This window comes from Phyllobates terribilis, unplaced genomic scaffold, assembly GCF_046119375.1.
Source record: "Phyllobates terribilis strain yellow unplaced genomic scaffold, ASM4611937v1 Scaffold_4__5_contigs__length_816908805, whole genome shotgun sequence".
Classification (NCBI taxonomy): Eukaryota; Metazoa; Chordata; class Amphibia; order Anura; family Dendrobatidae; genus Phyllobates; species Phyllobates terribilis.
Genome location: NW_027362764.1, coordinates 282,908,895 through 282,931,045, shown reverse-complemented (window position 1 = coordinate 282,931,045; position 22,151 = coordinate 282,908,895). Strand labels below are relative to the sequence as shown.

Below are 22,151 nucleotides of genomic sequence, written 5' to 3'. Positions count from 1 at the left end.
TCCCAACACCTCAAATAAAATCTAGTGAAGTCTGTGCTGCCAAATTCAAATGTCCTCTCCTTCTGAGCCCCACTGTGCCTAAACTGCAGTATACTAGCGGGGAGAGAGCGCTTATCAATTTACAGGGTATGTGTCTCCAGAAGCAAGAGCTAGTCACAATGTATGGTCATTAAACTGGCAGATTTGCAATTCTCCAGAAAAAAAGCCTGGCATGGATGGTATAAAATTGTCACTGCAGCCTACCGTATTTTTCGGACTAAAAGACACACTTTTTTTCCTCCAAAATTTTGGAGGAAAATGGGGGGTGCGTCTTAAAGTCCGAATGTTGCAGGGGTGTATATTTATGTGTGGTGTGGGGGGAGCGGTATCAGTGGAAGAGCAGGGCACAGGAGGCAGCAGCTGCCTATTGCAGCCTACACTGTCCCTGCTGCTAAAGAAAATGAATATTCACTGGTCCCCACGCCCATGGGGTGTAGGGAGCACTGAATATTCATGCTCCTTAGTAGCGGTACAGAGTGTATCAGCAGTGCTGCGGCTCCTGATGCTGCCGGCTATCTCCTGTGCCCGCTGTTAAAGGGCATGAATATTCAACCTCTCTTCGCGCCCATGGGCGTGGGGAGGGGGTGAATATTTATGCCCTTTAATGAGCGGGCACAGGAGATAGCCGGCAGCAGTAGGAGCCGCAGCGCGGCTCCGCTGTGTGCAGGCTATGAAGGAGAGTGAAGTCACTGCTCCCCGCGCATACAGTCCAGTCCAGGCGTGGGGAGCAGTGACTTCCGGCAGCTGATCTCTCCTTGTGAGCCGCGCATGGCAGTGACGTCATGCGCGGCTCACATGGAGAGATCAGTGCGGGCAGACAGGACGCAGCGCTGGAGGACAGAAGAAAGGTGAGTAGGAGTGTTTATTTTTTTTTTAATGTGCAGCATGATGGGGATTAGGAGGACTATGCATACCAGGATAGGGATTAGGGGTGCCATGCATACCAGGACAGGGATGAGGGGTGCCATACATATCAGGATAGGGATGAGGGGTGCCATGCATACCAAGACAGGGATGAGGGGTGCCATACATATCAGGATAGGGATGAGGGGTGCCATGCATACCAGGATAGGGATGAGGGGTGCCTTGCATACCAGGATAGGGATTAGGGGTGCCATACATACCAGGATAGGGATGAGGGGTGCCATGCATACCAGGACAGGGATGAGGGGTGCCATGCATACCAGGACGGGGATGAGGGGTGCCATGCATACCAGGACGGGGATGAGGGGTGCCATGCATACCAGGACGGGGATGATGGGTGCCATGCATACCAGGATGGGGATGATTGGTGCCATGCATACCAGGACGGGGATGATGGGTGCCATGCATACCAGGACGGGGATGATGGGTGCCATGCATACCAGGACGGGGATGAGGGGTGCCATGCATACCAGGATGGGGATTAGGGGTGCCATGCATACCAGGACAGGGATGAGGGGTGCCATACATATCAGGATAGGGATGAGGGGTGCCATGCATACCAGGATAGGGATGAGGGGTGCCATGCATACCAGGATAGGGATTAGGGGTGCCATGCATACCAGGATAGGGATGAGGGGTGCCATGCATACCAGGACAGGGATGAGGGATGCCATGCATACCAGGACGGGGATGAGGGGTGCCATGCATACCAGGACAGGGATGAGGGTTGCCATGCATACCAGGACAGGGATGATGGGTGCCATGCATACCAGGACAGGGATGATGGGTGCCATGCATACCAGGATGGGGATGATTGGTGCCATGCATACCAGGACGGGGATGATGGGTGCCATGCATACCAGGACGGGGATGATGGGTGCCATGCATACCAGGACGGGGATGAGGGGTGCCATGCATACCAGGATGGGGATTAGGGGTGCCATGCATACCAGGACAGGGATGAGGGGTGCCATACATACCAGGATAGGGATGAGGGGTGCCATGCATACCAGGATAGGGATTAGGGGTGCCATGCATACCAGGATAGGGATTAGGGGTGCCATGCATACCAGGATAGGGATTAGGGGTGCCATGCATACCATGATGGGGATGAGGGGTGCCATGCATACCAGGATGGGGATGAGGGGTGCCATGCATACCAGGACGGGGATGAGGGGTGCTATGCATACCAGGACAGGGATGAGGGGTGCCATGCATACCAGGACGGGGATGAGGGGTGCCATGCATACCAGGACAGGGATGAGGGGTGCCATGCATACCAGGACGGGGATGATGGGTGCCATGCATACCAGGACGGGGATGATGGGTGCCATGCATACCAGGATGGGGATGATGGGTGCCATGCATACCAGGATGGGGATGATGGGTGCCATGCATACCAGGATGGGGATGATGGGTGCCATGCATACCAGGACGGGGATGAGGGGTGCCATGCATATCAGGATGGGGATTACTGTGGCATGCATATCAGGGTGGGGATGAGGGGTGCCATGCATATCAGGATGGGGATTGCTGTGCCATGCATATCAGGATGGGGATTAGGGGTTCCATGCATACCAGGATGGAGGGATGCCAGGCATACCAGGATGGGGATGGGGACCACGTATAAAAGGAAAGGGGGGGGCATATATACCAGGATGGGGGATATTGTCAGAATTGGGGGAAATTACCCCTATGCCAGTGTCAGCAGAAGACCCCCCCCCCTTAAAAGTGCATCATGACCACATTTTTTGCTTACATTTTTTTATTTTTTTTATTTTCCTCCTCTAAAACCTAGGTGCGTCTTATGGTCCGGTGCGTCTTATAGTCCGAAAAATATGGTAATGCATTGAGGGATGCAATTTGTACAATATGGTCAATTTTGTAATTTTTTGTTTTCACATCTAAATGTTAGAAAGTTTCGCTAATCACCTGTAGGTTAGAAATACGCTGTACACCACCTTGATGAATTCTTTGAGGGGTCTAGTATCCAAAATGGGATCACTTAGGGGTTTCTGCAGTTTTGGCATGTCAAGGGCTCTGCAAATGCGACATGACATTCACAGTCTATTCTAGACAAATTTACGCCCAAAAACCAAATAGCGTTCTTTCCTTTCTGAGCCCTTTCCAAGTTTTTGACCACATGTGGAGTATCATTGTGTTCTGAAAATATTGCGTAACAAATTATGGGGTCCATTTTCTCCTATTGTCCATTGTGCAAATTACAAATTTAGGGCTAATTAGCAACAAAATACATCATTTCCATTTTCAAATCCACATTTAAAAAGTTCTGTGAAGTACTTATGAGTTCTACAAGCTCAACATACCCCTAGATGAATTCCTTGCTGGGTCTAGTTTCCAAAATGGGGTCACTTGTTGGGGTTTCTGCTGTTTTGGTACTTCAGGGGCTCAGCATATTCTGCATATGAGACATGGTATCTGCAATCTATTCCAGCCAAATTTACGTTCCAAATACCAAATGTCCCTTCTTCCCTTCTGAGCCCTGCCGTGTGTTTAAACAGAACTTTTTGACTACATGTTGGGTATTGCTGCACTCATAAGAAAGTGGGTAACAAACTGTATGGTCCACTTTTTGTATTACCTCTTGAAAAAGTGAAAAATTTGGAGCTAAAGCAATATTTTTGTGAAAGAAGGAGGCGAATAAGCCTCTTTACTTTGGCATGCCAGAGCCAGTGTGTCACTTTCTACAAGGAGAAACGTTACCTCTTAGACCTCTGTGAAAAGAATGACATTTTTCAATATGACGACCTAATGTTATCAAGTTCTGTGTAATACCTGTAAGTTCAAAATGTTTGCTATGCCCCTAGATGAAATCCGTGAAGGGTGTAGTTTCCAAAATGGGGTCGCTTGTGGGGGGTTTCTGATGTTTAAGCACCCTGGGGGCCCTACAAAGGCGACATGGAGCTCGCAATCTATTTCAGCCAAATATGCGTTCAAAAAATTCAAATGTTGCTTAATCCCTTCCGAGCCCTGTCGTTTGTCCAAATAGAGGTGTCTGACCACATGTAGGGTATCAGCGCGCTCAGAAGAAACTGGGTAACAAATTGTGGGGTCTATTTTTCTTGCTATTTCTTGTAAAAGTTAAAAAATTGTGGCTGATGCAACAGTTTAGAGGAAAAATTACAATTTACTTTTTTCTATTCGACTTTGAATTAATTCCTGTACAGCACCTGAAGGGTTGAAAAATTTCTGACAGCAGTTTTGAAGTATTTTAGGCGTGCGGTTTTTAAAATAGTGTCACTTTTGAGGCGTTTTCACTATGTAGGCCAATCAAAGTCTGAATGGGTCCCTAAATAAACAAGTTTTCTAAATTTCTTGAAAAAATGAGAAATTGCTGCTAAACTTTTAACCCTTCTAATATCCTAACAAAATAAAATGACATTTTAAAAATGATGCCGATATATTAAAAAAGATGTATGGTAAATGCTATTTATTAATTATTTTATAACTGGTTAAGGATATAAAAAAATTGAAAGTTTGAAAATTGCTAATTTTTCTAAATTTTCACCAAGATTACGATATTTTCACAAATAAATGCAAATGCAATGTGGCACGATAAAACGATCTCAGAATCACTGAGATACATTTAAGCATTCCAGAGTTATTACCATATGAAGTGACACAGATCAGATTTAAAAAATTTGACGTGGTCATGAAAGTTAAAATTGGCTCTGTCACTTAGGGGTTAACATGCTCATCACACAGATTAATTTATTGAGGGTTGTGGTTTCCAAAATGGGGTTACTTGCGGAGAGTTTCTGCTGTTTTGAGAACTCTGAGCCTGTGCAAATGTGACATGACGTCTGCTATCTATTTGAACTAATTTTACAAAGATCAAATAAAGCTCCTTCCCCTCCAAACTCTGCTGTGTGCTCACACAGTGGTTTTCAATCCCATATGGTGTATCGGTGTACTCTGTAGAATTTAAACAACAAATTGTTAGGTATATTTTCTTCTTTTACCCTTGTGAAAATATGAATTGAGAGGCTGAAGCAACATTTTCATAGAAAAAAAGCAAAATTTTTCTTTTTTAATGTTATAAAATAACAAATCACCTGTTGGTTTAAAATGCTCACCACACCCCTAAAATGGGGTCACTTGTGGGGTATTTGTTTTTTTTCACACATCAGGGGCTCTCCAAATGCGATATGGCATCTGCAGTCTATACCACAAAAATTAAGCTTAAAAAGTCAAATGGCGCTTCCATGAAAACAAGGCAAAAGGGGAGAGTTGAGTGAGAGACAGTGTACTTAATGATAGCATCACACCAATTCTGTGGCATCTACATCCACTACCAAACAACGACTCTAGATTAGGCTTTACTAATACATGTTTAGATGAAAATAATATGCTGGGCTCTTTTTCTATATGAGCATTATCCTTTTTGAGATGTCATATTTATCAGCCTCCTGAGCAACTTGACATGGGGAAACGCACTGAGGCAAATTTCAGGCAACAGCAATGATATTTATTGAGATAAGTTCCTTTTATCATAAACTATTTTTATAATCATAAACTATTTTTTCATTCATTGTGACGACTTATTCTATTGAATTATCTTTGTGATTAAGTCTATATCAAGGAATATAGGGTCACCCAGGGAAAGCTGCGTGGAGCAGGATCGCCATTGTCATTAAATATAACTAGGGTGCCAACCTCCGCTGACAGGCAGGTGGTCAGCATTTAGGATTTATGATAGATAAGCTGATCTTACTCTGGTGTGAGTTTTGCTGATATAAGGAACTTATTTTATTTGCACATTTTCACTTTTTGCACATTGTCACTTTAATCATTTGGTACACTCCTATTATTATTGGTTGGTGTATGACATTGGTTGGATGGATCTCTTGATCTTTGATCAGATTGAGAGGGCATTCAGGGTCACTTAGGGACAGCCGCTGAGGAGCGGGGGCACCATTGTCGTTTATTTAATAGGGTGCCAACCTGCGCTGACGGGCAGGTTCAGAATTGAGACATATCAAAGATGAGTTTAGTTTTGTATTTTTACCCCTACATATTAACAGGCCCTATGCCTGATTGAGCTGGATTGCCTTGATAATCTCTATATATGCTGTCCCTATCCCAGATGAGTGGGATTGTTCTGATAATCTACAGTATGTATGATTACTATGAGTGCCACCAATTTGTTTTCAGTTTTGGTTATTTTTTGTGTCCCTATATTAATGTATATATAATAAAAGTGATTTTTAAGGTTCTATATTAACTTGTGAGTATTTCCTATTCTGACTATAGTTATTGTTATACGGCTAATACATGGTGAGATGAGAAACAATCCTTTAACTCAGTAAAGGTATGGACTGCCACAGGTTTCTACTTAATCACATCTTAGCTAAATGCGTCAATAACTTGAAAATGTTTTAAACATTTTTAATGAATTTAAGACAATAATTAAAAACCCAAGGAAGCTTGGAACTTAGAGGGAGCCATTTGGGAACTTTTGCAAACAAAATATATCCTAGGAAGTTTACTTCTTAAAGGGGGTGTCCGGTCAAAAGTGACAAGTCTGCATTCACTCTGTGTGACTGCAGACTTATGAATCCCCCCAGTGCAGGCACTGTGCACTGTGGAAATTCGCCGGTGTGAGACCCGGGACCGAAGGCTATGTGTACATTATACTTACCCCCGGCCATTCAGCACCGCCTCGCTCCATACACTTGTGGAGGCCATGCCCCGTCAAGTGACGTGGCCGGACAGTGGGCTTGTCCGACTAGAAGGAGCGGCCTCTCCCAATACAAGTGTATGGAGAGCGAGGCCACGCCCACTGGCCAGGGGTTTGCATAACACATGCATACCCTCCATTACCGGGTCTCATACCGGCGAATCCCCCGAGGCACAGTGCGTATGCTGGGGAGATTCTTAAGTCTGCAGTCACACAGACTGCCTGCAGACTTGTCATTTTGACTGGACAACCCCTTGAAACACATTTTAAGATTAGCAAATAAATAATTATCTCTGGGTCTTTGGAGTACAGTTCATGCATGTTGGAAGTGGGACTTGGGGCCAGTTCCCGGTAGTCAATACATGGTCTGAGACCACCATCTTTTTTTTACCAACAAAAGGTAAAGTACCAATAAGCAAGGACACCTCCTTAGTGATCCTTCATCACAACCTGGGTAAGAGTTGTACTATTAATATCAGTATCTTTCACAGGAAAACATAATGTTAGCAACATTTTTTGCCATTTTGACATCAATAGAATTTTCTGCAGAACCATATTCAATAAAGGATTTAAGCCACACAAATTTTTCAAGGTAAGATAAACAGAGCAATCATTTTGCTAAGTTATAAGGAAATGACTTTAAGCCTAGAGGGCAGCCCAAGACCCACCTGGGCACTGAAGCTTTTTTGGTGGCGATTCTTTTGGGCAGGACTTCCAGACTTTCCACTGTTGCTACAAAGACTCAGCCTTTATCGCTTGACCTTTGTTGTTGATGGGATGGAGTCATCCCAATCTGCATGGGTTCCTCAGTAAGTGCTGTAGGTACACAAGACCTAGGTGGAGGCATAGTCAGGAGTCACCAGTATGTACCTGTCTACGCTTACGCAACCCCTATTAAGATGGATTGCCAAGGACTTGGCTAAATCCAGAGATTCAGGAGAAGAGAACACTATTGACATGTACTTAATTTAATAAGAAAGTCCAGTGCAAAACCGATTGCGAAAAGCCTTGTCATTACACTGTAAGTCTATAGCCCAGCGCAAAACTCAGAACAACACAGCACCACATTGTTCTTGCTATAAAGAGGCTAGTTTACGCTCTGCTAATGCTACACGGACTAGGTTGTTAATCAAATAGGTGTGTTCTGGTTAAAGTATTGCGGTGCTTCCAGATAAGATCCAGTAGGTTTTTTCATCCAGAATTTATTTTTCAAAAGAATATAAAATATAGAATAGCAAGATACAACGCGTTTCGACTCATTGCAGAGTCTTCCTCAGGTAGAATTTTATTATAAATTTATAATATATAAATAAAATTATACCTGAGGAAGACTCTGCAATGAGTCGAAAAGCATTGCATCTGGCTATTCTATATTTTATATTCTTTTGAAAAATTAATTCTGGATGAAAAAACCTACTGGATCTTATCTGGAAGCGCCGCAATACTTTAACCAGAACACACCTATTTGATTAACTGCCTTAACAGGATCTTCCTATATGGAAGCCTGATTCTTCTGGTAAAGCGTGCTGCATGCCAAATAAAGACTCCATAAGCCTCAAAAGTTCTATTGTTATGTGAATTTCAAGACTTCTGCAAGGATATTCCTATATGGAGGCCTGATTTTCCTGGCAAAGTGTACTGCAAGCCAAATGAAGACTCTGTAAGTCACAAGAGTCATATCACTATTAAATGCTGAATCTCAAGACTTCTGCAAGGTGAGCAGTATTCAGTTACCCCACCTTTTACTACTTTTTTGAGTAATATTGCACTTAGATCTGCGCCGTTCCTTTTTCCATTTTCTCTTTCTAGAAGCTGAGACACAGCTATATTAAAACACGGACTAGGTTGTCATACAAGAGCCCAAGGACCTCAAAGAGTCTACTGTGAAGAGTTCTGAAGCATCAGGAGGTAGGGAAAAAGCCCATGTCTCAGTGTCACCTTTCAGCAATGATATTATGAGTCCAAGACACTGTCTCTCAGAACGAGAAAATGGGTGGAGTCTGAAGTACAATGGATAACTTTCCTTGAAGGTAAAAAAAAATGTTGTAGTCTGGTAAATTCACTTTAGCTTCATAAGTAGTCTATGGTTTTACAGCGTGGGCCTGAGTGGTTTCACAATACAGAATCCACATTGCAAGATCCTGAACAAACTGAGCCAGTAGAGCATTAATTGGAGGTGATCCATAATTTTTTAGGCTAGTTGTACTGCAAGGTCAATCTGTTCGAGGTCGCATAGTATCTCTAAATAGGGCTTCCATGGACAGGCTTTGCGCTAGGTACTGCAACTGTCAAGATCAAAGGCCACGTTGAGACCTGAAGCATACAAGTTACTTCAACTATCAGGTCCCAGGGGAGCTCTGGTCTGCATCCTTTAATTCCTGTACAGGGATTTGGACTTACTCAGGTATCTTACATTGAGTCCTAAGAATGGCTGCTTGCTGATGGAGCTGGCTGACAAAGATGGCCAGGTAATCTGGTCAAAACCAGGAGGTATGGATAGGGACAAAATTGTCATGCAGAACAATGGTCTAAATGAGCAGTGGTCTGAAACATGAGTATTCACTAGAATTAAAGGAGCTGAGCACAAGATTGTGGACCTGCTAAGGCAGCTCTCTATAACTGGCAGTGGGAGACTGAGACTCAGGAGTTTAAACACAGAACAGTTCTGCCCAGGGCTCACAGCAGGAAGAGATTAATCCCCATGCTTTCAGACTGTACCACAAGTCTTAGGAGTAAAACAAGGCTACCGCTTAGTTGCCCTGTGTTGCCCAGTGACAGAGGTGCCATGCAACAAAAAGGCCAGTTTTACATGTTTGAAATACTAACCTGCTGGTGGTATAGTGCCACTTAGTCTTAGCTTCCCATTAATTGCCAAAGTATTACACAAAATAGTAGTAAGTACTGCAAAATATGGACCTATGTCACAAAAATGTGATTATGTTTCACAAAATGTTGTTCTATGTCACAACATTATATTGTGCGTTACAGAATTACATTCCATGACACAAAATGGCATATTATTTTATGAAATAGCATGTAATTTACCTATATTTTAAGTCTACTGAGGTGGAGCTGGGGCAGAGAGTACATCTGCCAGCAGACCCTATTAACCCCTTCACGACATGTGCCGTATATGTACGGCGCATGGCGTGTCTCCCCCTTTGATGCGGGTTCCGGCGCTGAGCCTGCATCTTTCCCAGCACATTACTACTGATCTCATCCACCCGCAGCTGTTAACATGCTAAATGCCGCTGTTGATCTCCGACAGCGGCATTTAACATTGCTGCGCCCATCGGGACCCCCGTCACATGATCGCGGGCCGCCGATGGGTTGGCATGACAACCTGGGGTCTGCAGGAGACCCCTGTGGTTGTCATTGCTGATCTGTTATGAGCGCTGCCCAGCGGTCGGCGTTCATAGCAGATGGGCACTTTTATTACACATAGCAGGGCTGTAACACAGGCGATTAGATGATCGCAGCTTCGAGTCTCCCATGGAGACTATTGAAGCAAGTGAAAAGTAGAAAAAAAAAAAGTTTAAAATTTTTTTAAAAAAATCACCCCCCCCTTTGCCTCATTCAAAATAAAAGAATTTTAAAAAAATACACGTATTTGGTATCGTCAAGTTCAGAATCGCCCAATCTATCAATATATAAAGAGAATTAATCCTATCGGTAAACGGCGTAATGAGAAAAAAAATTAAAAATCAAAAACGCCAGAATTACGTTATTTTGGTTACCGCAACATTGTAATAAAATGCAATAACGAGCGATCAAAACATTATATCTACCCCAAAATAGTATCAATAAAAACGTCAGCTCGGCACACAAAAAATAAGCCCTCACTCGGCACCAGATTGCAAAACATTAAGACGTTAGGGGTCTTGTAATATGGTGACATTTTTTTTACAAACTTTTGGATTTTTTTTCACCACTTAAATAAAAAAAATAACCTATACATGTTTGGTATCTACGAACTCATAATGACCTGGGGAATCATAATGGAAGGTCAGTTTTTGCATTTAGTGAACATGGTAAAAAAAAACTGTGGAATTGCACTTTTTTTGCTATTTCACAGCACTTGGAATTTTTTTTCCCGTCTTCCAGTCCTCGATACAGTAAAACCAGTGATGTCGTTAAAAAGTACAACTCTTCCCGCAAAAAACAGGCCCTTATGCGGCCATATTGACAGAAAATTTGAAAAGTTGTGACTGTGGAAAGAAGAGGAGCAAAAAATGAAAGCGCAAAAAGAGAAAAGGGCTGTAGCGTGAAGGGGTTAAAGATCTTGTGCATCGTAGGAGGTCATAAGTGCAAATTTGTATTTGGGGGATTATGGGGTAAAGGAAAATTGGGGGTGTGTACCATATGTTAGCAATTTTTGGTAAAGAGAAAGAAGGGGCAGGGGGGAATTGAATGATGCTGCCATCCAACAGCTGTTATATTCAATTTCGGGGACAGAGGGTGGGATGTGCATTCTTAAACTTTAGCTTTGGGAACTAGGAGAGCTTAATCTGCTCATGCACAGATTTATATTTTGTGACACACAAAATACATTTTATTACCCAAAATGCTATAATGTCATATATCATTTCATGATAATTATTACCATTATTCAACACAGAACCTCTCTCGATAAGCTGTAGTACAGAGCTAAATTTTAGCAGCTAGTGGTTCGGCAGACTTATTCCATACACAGTTAGCCGCAACTTCTACCTCTGATTACTTGACAAATCAGAAGAGAGAGGAACAGGTCTGCTAGTGTCTTAGGCCAGTTTTGTTACTGTAAGGACGTTCTGGCAGTGGTCATCTGGCAGTTCTAAAATGGCTACCATGAAGAGGCTTAGTGCAAGCAACTCCACTTACCAGATCCCAGTGGTTGCCCTGGCCTTTACAATATAACCCCTGTACAGGAATCTATACTTAAACAGGGGCCCCTGGGCTGGGGCCATGGAATAAGCTGCTGTTCAGTGATGCAGGCTGGCAGGGAGAGGTCAGGTAGCCATGTCAGAACCAAGAGGACAGGAAAAATACAAAATCAAAATAGATAAGAATTGTCAGAAACACAAGCCTAGGTCAAAACAAAGAACAATGATACAACAAGGAGCTAAACAGACAAGACTAAACCAGAGGAGCACAATGCTATATCTAGCAGCTTTCAGCATTAAGCTGAAAGCTTAAGTAGGGTGTGGTGATTTCCAATTCTTTGGAGCAGGTAGCTGATAACTCCAGCTGGACAGCACACACACCCATACTGTCAGGCTGAATGGCACTGCAGGTCCTAGACAACCCAATTTAAATGGCTGGACAGAGTTTTGCGTCATCCAGAACTTCTGGTTCCAACGTGTCTTCTGTCAACAGCACCGCCCGCAGAATGAATGAGACAGTGCTGGGTGACAGAAGAAGACATCGCAGAAACAGGTCCTGGCAGAGATGTGACAGTTACAAAAAGTAGTTTTATTTTTGAGACAACCCCTTTCAGCCCTGGGAACTTTCAGTATTTCCATTAGTAAGGTTAATGTGTAGGGTAAAGTAGCATGCAGAAAGGATAGGCCACATGTATTATTTGCTATAAGAGGAGAGTCAGGTGGGAGTTGCAGGCAAGCCTTGGTGAACTAGTTTTATCTTATAAAGGCTGTGAAACCTCAGTGAGCTGCACATATCTAAGAGTAAAACACAGTTCTAAAGGTACCGTCACACTTAGCAACGCTACAGCGATCCCGACAACGATACGACCTGGCAGGGATCGTTGCTGCGTCGTTATGTGGTCGCTGGTGAGATGTCAAACAGTCAGATCTTCTCAATGATGCAGTAACGATACGGCGACCCGTAGCAACCTGTATAACGATGTCGGCGGTCGTTGGGACCCTGTCACATAGCAGCTACTCTGACGATTCAGACCTCGATGAGGGGCAACTTCTCAGTTCTGAGTCGCCAACGAGGTTGTTGGTAAGGTGTCAAACACACCGATGCATGCTACCCAGCGGGACCTCAACGATCAAAAAATGGTCCAGGCCATTTCGACACGACCAGCGATCTCACAGCATGGGCCTGGTCGCTGCTACGTGTCAAATGTAGCGAGATCTCTGCTGAGGTCGCTGTTGCGTCACAGAACTCGATCTCGCTTAGTGTGACGGGGGCTTAATTCTCAAGGCACGATACTGAAGAGGCCAGTAGAATATATGACTCATATGTCGAAAATGTAAATTTGTCACCGTTATATGTAAAAAGAAAAATGTGTAAAATGTACCCTTCTTCCTTCCCAATTGATCACTAATCTATTTTAGCACATTTCTGGTTTTGTTTTTATCATGGTTAAAAAAAAATTGGGAAATTGATTTATTTACTTTAGTAGTACTATTCAAATATAATATTATTCCAAATAGATTCCTTTAGAATTACTCTTAATAAAAATGTAAATGTTTTAATTACATTGAAAATTTATTTAATTAAAACTTGACAGTAAGCTTCAAAAAAGTATAAAAACATACAAAAATGATGTTTTTAAAAGGTTTTCCCACAATTTACATTTATTACTGATCTCTATATCGTATAAGCAATAAATGCTGTATCCCTGAGGGAAACACTACTAAAACGCACACTGACTAGTATTGGATACACTAGTCCTATATTCTACGTGCAGAGATGAAAAGGTGTAATTTACATGAAGCAGTGGTCTTGATTTTACTCTGCTGCCTCGTCCAGGTTATGGACCTTTAATTTAATCATTTTTGAAGCCCCTAGTGATCTAACATTTTTCACTTAAAATAATTAACTCTACAAAAACTTCCTTCTATTGAGTGCTATATTATTTATCATTGTGAATCCTGAATATTCCAATAAAACAAAACATAAGCGTATCATTTACGTATGCTGGCACTGTCGAGCGAATGTGTCATATCACAATACTTGAATCATTTTTAACATGGAATGAACTCAATGAAATGTATAAAAGCATATATACTGTCACATTCTGCACATATACAGTCATTACTAATACAGAATAGTACAAGAAAATACAGTCAGTTACCTGCTGCCAATACCCCTGATATCAAAGCCTTTCGTGACTTCTTAGTTGCCATTGTAAATCCTTGTGTAATAATGTCTATAGAATCCTTTAACGCTGCCTTGTTCTGTGTTTTCAAATTACCTCAAGAAGCAGGCGTAAATTAGAACGTCCAAAGAAAACAAAAGACATAAGCATCAAGGCAAGTCTGTTCAAGAAACGCTTAGACAAAGATGAAAGTTTTCTAAATATAGGAGCCTGACTTCTACAAAACAATGTTAGGAACTCGTTATTCCATAAATGAGATGCCCTCCAAGGAACATGGAAAGTCTGACAATGCTACAATACAGCTGAGGAAGAGATCAGCAAGATGTTGTGGTCTGAAACTCCCAATGGGATGGCTTAAAAGTCACATGGAATTGGGATCACTGTCATCTAAAATCTATTGCTTGTGTAGTAATAATACAATAAATACAAATGGCAACATTGTCATACTGCACACTGATCAGATTATACATAGATCCTAATGGAATATTTGGGTAATTTATTCTAGCAATTATCTCTTACATTTAGGATTGATTGTTATGTCAATTAAAATCTCTTCTGTTTGAGTACAAGACAATAGTCAAGATGCATTTAGGCCTGAAATAACTATGCTTCATTGTAATTCTTACATTCCAATACTTCTTAAGTAAAAAAAGAAGCAATCTTGCAAATAGCTGTAATATGCATAATCCTGTGCCTACAGCCCTTATGAAGACTTATCTGTCTCCATGGTTACAAAAAAAAACTTGTATAGCCTTATCCTGCAGTCATGCACTTTCTAACATACATTAGGTAGGAAATACCGGACAAAACAAAGATTGTTTGTGATCTGCAATAATAGAGATAAATATGTCTGCATAAGAGTTGCAGATGCAAATAATAGGAAAATTATTTGCAAAGATGAATCATTTATATTTCATATGCAATAGAGTAATAAAAATGGGGTGCAAAGGTATATACGCTAGAGTACTAGTCTCAAAGAGATTCATGCACAAGGAGGAGAAAAGTAATTGGAACATGTGTGTCTTCCAAGGAACATATACATCCATATAATACGTATTCTATATATAGCTGTGGCTTTGGTCCACTTACAGGGGGAAAATAAGTATTTGATACACTGTTGATTTTGCAACTTTTCTCACCTACAAAGAATGGAGAGGTCTGTAATTTTTATCGCAGGTAAACTTCAACCGTGAGAGACAGAATCTTAAAATGTGATTTTCTGGATTTTTTTTTATTTTTTATGATTTTTACATAATTAATTTGCATTTTATTGCATGAAATAAGTATTTGATACAATAGAAAAACAGAACTTAATATTTGGTACAGAAACCTTTGTTTGCAATTACAGAGGTCAGACTTTTCCTGTAGTTCTTAACCAAGTTTGCATACACTGCAGCAGGGATTTTCGCTCACTCCTCCATACCGATATTCTCCAGATCTTTCATTTTTCACGGCTGTCACTGGGCAACATTGAGTTTCAGCGGTTCAAGTCTAAAGATTGGCTAGGCCACGCCAGGAAATTGAAATGCTTCTTACGGAGCCACTCCTTAGTTGCCCTGGCTGTGTGTTTTGGGTCATCGTCATGCTGGAAGACCCAGCCACGACCCATCTTCAATGCTCTTACAGAAGGAAAGGGGTTGTTGGCTAAAATCTTTTGATACATGACCCCATCCATCATTTCTTCAATACTGTGAACTCATCCTGTTCCCTTTGCAGAAGAGCACCCCCAAAGTATGATGTTTCCCCCACCATGTTTCACGGTTGGGACGGGGTTCCTGGGGTTGTACTCATCTTTCTGCATTCTCTAAACACGGCGAGTGGAGTTGATACCAAAAAGTTATATTTTTTGGTATCAAAGTTCTAACAGGCCTGGACATGTACTGGCGTGAGCAGGGGAACTTTGCAGCCCTGCAGGATTTTAATCCATGACAGAGTAGTGTTTTACTAATGGTAATGTTTGAGACGTGGTCCCAGCTCTCTTCAGGTTATTAACCAGGTCTTACTGTGGAGTTCTGAGGTGATTCCTGACCTTTCTCAGAATCATCCTTACCCCACGAGGCGAGATCCTGCATAGATCCTGCACCAAACTGCTTGCCTATTGTCCTGTAGCCCATCACAGCCTTGTGCAGGTCTACAATTTTGTCCATGGTGTCCTTACACACTCTTTGGTTTTGCCATGGTGGAGAGGTTGGAGTGTGATTGATTGACTGTGTGGACAGGTGTCTTTTATACAGGTAACAACTTCAAACAAATGCAATTAATACAGGTAATGAGTGCAAAATAGGAGGGTTTCTTAAATGAAAACTAACAGGTCTGTGAGAGCCAGAATTCTTGCTTGTTGGTAGGTGATCAAATACTTATTTCATGCAATAAAATGTAATTTAATTATTTAAAAATCATAGGTGGGAAAACTAGCAAAATCGTCAGTGTATCAAATGCTTATTTTCTCCACTGTAGTTACCTTTATGTTTTGGACTATAAAACGTACTGCTTAGCAAGAAAAAAATCTTGCTAAAAAGTGTGTGTATTTTATAGTAATCAGTCAGCTTTCTCTGATCTACATCTCCCTGCTGTTTGTCTTCTTTTTTTTAATAGGTGACTTATTGCATAAAAGGTTTTTTGCTTAAACTCACACCTATATACCATACATATAGTGGCAAAAGGGTAATTTCATCGCCTCTGATGAGGGGAGGTGTGGAGGTAATGACCAGTTAGGGTCAATATTTGTTTATCTACCTGCGCTAACTTACTTTTAATGAGCACTTTACTCATGTCGTGTGTGTCTTATTGAAATTATTAAAGATTATCTTTTATGGAAAAAAGGGTTTTTCTGTGTTAGACGTTCGATTATTTCCCTTTGATATATAATCAAAAACGTGTGATCTGACATCGTCAACAGACCACATCCTTAATAACAGCCTTTGGGACACCCCCTGTTTGTGACTCTAGACTCCTTCCGTGGTGAGCCCGCCTTCCTTTGAGTATTCCAGTATGGGAAAGTGACGATATCCTGTTTCCCTAGGGATTTCTCGACAATCTTGTACCTTTCCACTATGCCAACCAGGTCATTTACGTTCCGAGGGTCGCCATGGGCAACCCATGTCTGCACATGCCTGGGAATGGAGTGGATGAATCAGTCCATCATCACATGCTCGAAAATTTAGGCAGTAGTGGAAGACTCTGGCTGCAGACACTTTTGGACTAGATGTAGTAAGTCAAATATCTGCGAGCGAGGGGGTTTGTCACCGAAGTACTAATTGGGCTCTAACCAACATAGTTACTCCCAGGTGTGCCAACATTTCAGTCTTTAACTTTGCGTATTCCTTGGCATCCTGCAGTGCTAAGTCATAATAAGTCTTTTGGGGGTTCACTTGTCAAATATGGCACCAGCACCTCCGCCCACTGCTATGGCGGAAGTCTCTCCCGATCAACCACCCTCTCAAAACCATTAAAAAGGCTTCCACATCATCCCTGTGAGTCATCTTCTGTATGTCTTACAGACATGTCATGTCTTACAGTCATGTCTTATAGACATGTGAATCATCAGCCGGACCTGGGGGTGGGGTGGTCGACCTGCCCTGGATGGCGCTCGCCAAAAGCTGCATATGTTACTGCTGGTACTGCTGATGCTTTTGCTGATAATGTTGCATCTGCTGTAGCAGTAGTCTGTTCGTCTCCTGCTGCTGCCCCTGGACCAGGTATTTGATTAAATCCTCCATGCTGCCGGACATCTCTCGCTGGCTGGTGAACTGTACCCAGGACATATAATGTGCTCTGTAGTAGCTACACATTTTCCTGGAACACTGCCCGCATTCGAAACACCAACTGTGGTGATGCTACTCACTTGTCCGCTACTGAGGTAGACATAGGAACACTTGGAGTTAAAGTCCGTCATTGGTTTATTACTTCATAAACCAGGAAAAACAAAATAGTAACACAAAAAGACCCTTACTGGCATAACTGAAAACAAACAGAACAAAAGTCCTTTTCACTGTGGCTCCAGCCTTGTGGGAAACAACAAACTCCAGCTCACACTTGAGCTCCAGCCTGGAGACTTCCTTGCCTACAAACACACAGAACACTTAAATCAACTCAGTGGCCAGTCATTTAACCTGCCGGACCACACCCTTGGGGTGGAGATATGGTGAGTAGCCATCCCGCCCACCTCTTACAACTACTCACAAAAAAATCCAACCCTTCCATGGCCGATTAACCCCTGTATGTAGCAGACTTTTTTATGTATGTAGTAGAGCTGCTGTGTATGTAAGTGAGCTGTATGCGTATGTAGGAGAGCTGTTTGTATGTGACTCGCCCCCTGGGCCGTGGGGCACTCGGATCCGGGCAGTAGGGGAACGATGGGGGTAGTAGTGGCAACCCGGTTCCGTGGCTCAGGGTGGTCAGGCCAGTGGTAGTCCATTACGTGTTGTTGATTATGTCCGACTACGCCACCCGTGGATTTGCGGTTATTAGGAACCGCCGCTGCATGCAGACCGCTGGGGCTGATGAGGTGTGCAGCTAAGGTAGTGTGACTCCCTACGGGAAGAGTGCGGCCCCAGGGCAGTATAGTGGATGGTGGGAGTGATGGTAGTGAGGGTCCCAGTGCTGATAGTGCTGGAGAAGCAAGGAGCACACAGACAACAGGTTGCAGTCCAGGGTCTTTACTAGAACAGGTAAATTGACCCATAAACAGTCCCGGCTAGGAGGGGGACCTGGATGTCTGAGAGCAACGGGGAAATTGGCCCTGGTCAGGGTGAGGGTGTAGGTCTACCATGCTTTCTGCGCTCCTTCTGGCTATCTCCTCCTGATAGGGTAACAGCCCACGTTTCCGAGCTTTCCGTGTATTCTCGCCTGTATGGCCTGCGACGTGGGTTCCTTTCTGCTCCCAGCCTTGTCCGGCTTTACTGGTCCCTTCGGTTGTGGCAGGGCCTCCAGGCTTCTTAGGCCAAGGAATATACAGTCCCTTGCGGACTGGTTCTCTGCTGGGGGATGTGGAATCCTTCCAGCCTCAGACACCAAAGTCTGGTAAAGTCAGTCTCTTATCTGCCAAGACAGGCTCTCTTCGCCTCTTGTCTCTGGCTTGTGGCTCTCCCCCTGCCACACTTCCTCTTAGGTGCAGTGCAACTGTCTGTCCCTGCTCTGCTCTGGGACAAGTCTCAGTGCTGAGACAGGCCATCAAGTTCTCTCTAACCCTGCCCCCAGTACCAGCTTTTATAGGGGCAGCCAGCTCCCCCTACTGGCCTGAGACAGGAGGCATTGCATGCTAATGTTCCCCTGACTAGAGAACCTCCCCCTTGCTCTCAGACACAGCTTTAATACATTTTGTGGCATCCAGGCCAGGGTGACACATTCCCTCCTAGTGAAATTTAGTACTCCGGGACTAAACAGTAAACAAGGATTATATGCACGACCATAAAACATTAGTATACAAGAGACGCACAAATTGAGTTCTTAAGGTCACAGTGTGGCCTGTGACCGGGTGTCCATATCACCAATACAATGGGGAGCCTTAACCAGGTGGGGGTCTGTCCTACCCCAAGTCCTTCACAGTCTTAGTTCATTCCTTGGTTAGGCTCCGAACGCAGTCCATGCAAAGTCCCGGTTATAAAAAGTCCATAACCTTTGAGTCCTTACGGTAGCTGCAAGAAACTGAAACACAGAATTACCAAACAAGCATGTAACTTGGCAAACAATTCAACTTTTGGCAACAGGGTTATTTACAATTTTAGTACACTCTATATTTTCCAGCGAGCGGGTATCTGTCCCTTTGTTTTCCTGGTTGACCTACGTAGCCCACTGTCTGGTGGTGGACCAACCTGGCTTTCCCCACTAGCGTTAGGGGTACAGCTACCAGCTGGGTGTACAGGTAGGGCAGGCAGCTGTCTGCGGGTTCTTTGGCTTACTGCAGGCATGGCAGGCTCACTGTCAGCAGAGGGTTGACTCTCCTAGGCTGCTGGTACAGGCTCTTCTGCCTCTGGAACCGCTTGCTCCTCTTCACCTTCCGGCTCTGGTGTTGGTTGTTGCTGTGCCGGTTGCAGGAAATGCAGGACGGGTACCACTATGGCATCATTTATGCGAGTCCAGGACTGAGGGAACTCTCCGAGAACGGTGCTGATCATTTCTTCCTTGTCCTCTGCGGGTTCAAGGTCACTCTGATCCTCTTCTGCACTACGGAGTTGCTCGGGGCATCTTTTGAGGTGGTCTCTGGAGATGGTGCTAGTGGTTTCTCCTCCGTCCTTGGTGATTACGCACACCTTTGGGTTGTCGTGGTCAGACTGCAGTACGGTGTAGGGTTCCCTTTCCCACTGGTCGTCCAACTTATGTAGCCTTCTCTTCCGCTTCAGGACTTGCTCACCAGGTTCTAGGGGACCAGCAGGGGCGTGTTGATTGAAGAGTTTTTCTTGCCTCTCTCTCACCTGGGCCAGGCTCTTCTCCACACTCTCCTGTACCTTCTTGTACTGCAGTTGCCTTTCCGTATCCCAGTCCGCATCCGGGGAGGTGTCCTCAGGTATTAGGACTCCCATCTCCAGGTCTACGGGCAGCTTACCTGGTCTAGCTCGCATCAGGTAAGCCGGGGTGCAGTTTGTAGCATTCACCGGGATATTGTTGTATAGGTCTATCAGGTCCGGCAGTCTTTCTGGCCACAGGCTGCGTTCCTCCAGGGGCAACGTCTTCAGGAGATCAATGACTATATTGTTCATCTTCTCACACATCCTGTTGGTTTGGGGGTGGTAAGGCGTTGTACGAATCTTCTTACAGCCATAGAGGTTGCAGAACTCCTGGAAGATTTCAGCCTCGAACGCTGGACCCTGGTCTGTCAGGACCTGTTCCGGATACCCGTGTGGACGGCAGAAGTATTGCTGGAAGGCTCTGGCCGCTGTTTGGGCTGTAAAGTCCTTTACCGGGACCACCACGAGAAAACGGGAATAGTGGTCCACGATTGTCAGGGCATAGATGTATCCGGACCGGCTTGGAGCCAATTTGACATGATCCAGAGCTACCAGCTCAAGAGGCTGCGTGGTGATGATGGGCCTCAAGGGTGTCTTCTGGCTGGCACGGTCCTTCCTCCTCAGGTGACAAGGGCCACAGTCTCTGCACCATTTTTCTACAGCTCCTCTCATGCCGACCCAAAAGAACCTTCCTCTTAGCAGGAACTCCAGTTTCTTCCAACCGAAGTGTCCCGCTCTGTCATGGTAAGCTCCCAGGACCATAGCTGCATCCCGCCTTGGAACCACGACTTGCCAGGTCAGCTCGTGCGTCCGGTGGTTGACAATCCTTCTGCACAACTTGCCTTCGTAGAGGAACAGCTTGCTCTTCTCCTTCCACAGCTGCTTGGCTTCCTCTGGAGCATCCGGATCCATGCGGGCGTCTTCCTGGGTCAGCAGTTCTTTCACCAGACGGATGGCAGGGTCACTATCTTGGGTCTCGGCCCAGCTGTGGTGAGGTAGGGGATTGATCATCACGGTTGTTAGATCCTCCTCTTTCATGCGGTGGGAGTATTGAGCGGCTCCATGCCGGTGAAACGCGGGGAGTTCTACCTCCTCCAGCTCTTCTGGGTCTTTGTCACCTTCAGGTAAGTGAGGCATCCTCGACAGGGCGTCTGCGTTGGCATTGGTTTTGCCGGCCCGGTACTTGATCACGAAGTCATAGTTGGAGAGACGGGCCATCCACCGCTGTTCTAGGGCACCCAGTCTTGCATTGTCCAGGTGTGTCAACGGGTTGTTGTCCGTGTACACGGTGAACTTTGCGGAGGCCAGGTAATGCTTGAAGCGTTCCGTCACGGCCCACACCACTGCCAAGAATTCTAGCTTGAAGGAGCTGTAATTCTCCGGGTTCCTCTCAGTGGGTCTCAGCTTCCGGCTGGCGTACGCGATCACCCGTTCTCTGCCCTGTTGGTTTTGGGACAGTACGGCTCCCAGTCCCACATTACTGGCGTCTGTGTGAAGGATAAAAGGCTGGCCATAATCAGGGTAGGCCAGGATCTCATCCCCCGTGAGGGCCATCTTCAACTGGCGGAAGGACTCCTCTTCCGGTTTATCCCACTTGAAGGGTGGCTTTTGACTCCTGGACTTAGACTGTCCGATCAGGAGGTCCTGCATAGGAGCTGCCATCTTAGTGAACCCGGGGATGAACTTCGGTAGTAGCCTATCAACCCGAGAAACTGTCTCACCTCTTTGATGTTCGAGGGGCTTGGCCAGCTCTTGATTGCCGTGACCTTGTCAGGGTCGGGGGCTACTCCTTCCGCACTTACCACGTGCCCTAGGTACTGGACCTTTGGTTTCAGCAGGTGACACTTCGATGGTTTCACCTTCAGGCCATAGCCTGCCAGGGCTTCGAACACCTCGGCCAGGTGCTTGAGATGGTCCTCGTAGGTCTTCGAATAGACGATCACGTCGTCCAGGTAAAGGAGGACCGTCTCGAAGTTTCGGTGTCCTAGACAGC

The 22,151-nt window shown here is 44.5% G+C and overlaps 1 protein-coding gene across 3 annotated transcripts in view; it reads right to left on the bottom strand.

The window, feature by feature from the left end:
* Positions 1-22,151, bottom strand: part of PDE1C (phosphodiesterase 1C) — a 1,470,255-nt gene that overhangs the window by 1,434,935 nt on the left and 13,169 nt on the right. Inside the window, exon 1 of one of the 3 annotated variants that reach the window (XM_073678289.1) lies at positions 13,689-13,989. The exons of the other annotated variants lie outside the window; for them this stretch is intronic. Within the exon in view, the coding sequence (XP_073534390.1) occupies positions 13,689-13,740 (52 nt within the window). The 5' untranslated portion in view covers positions 13,741-13,989. Of the gene's footprint in view, positions 1-13,688; positions 13,990-22,151 lie in introns of those variants that run through there. 3 annotated transcript variants of the gene reach the window in all.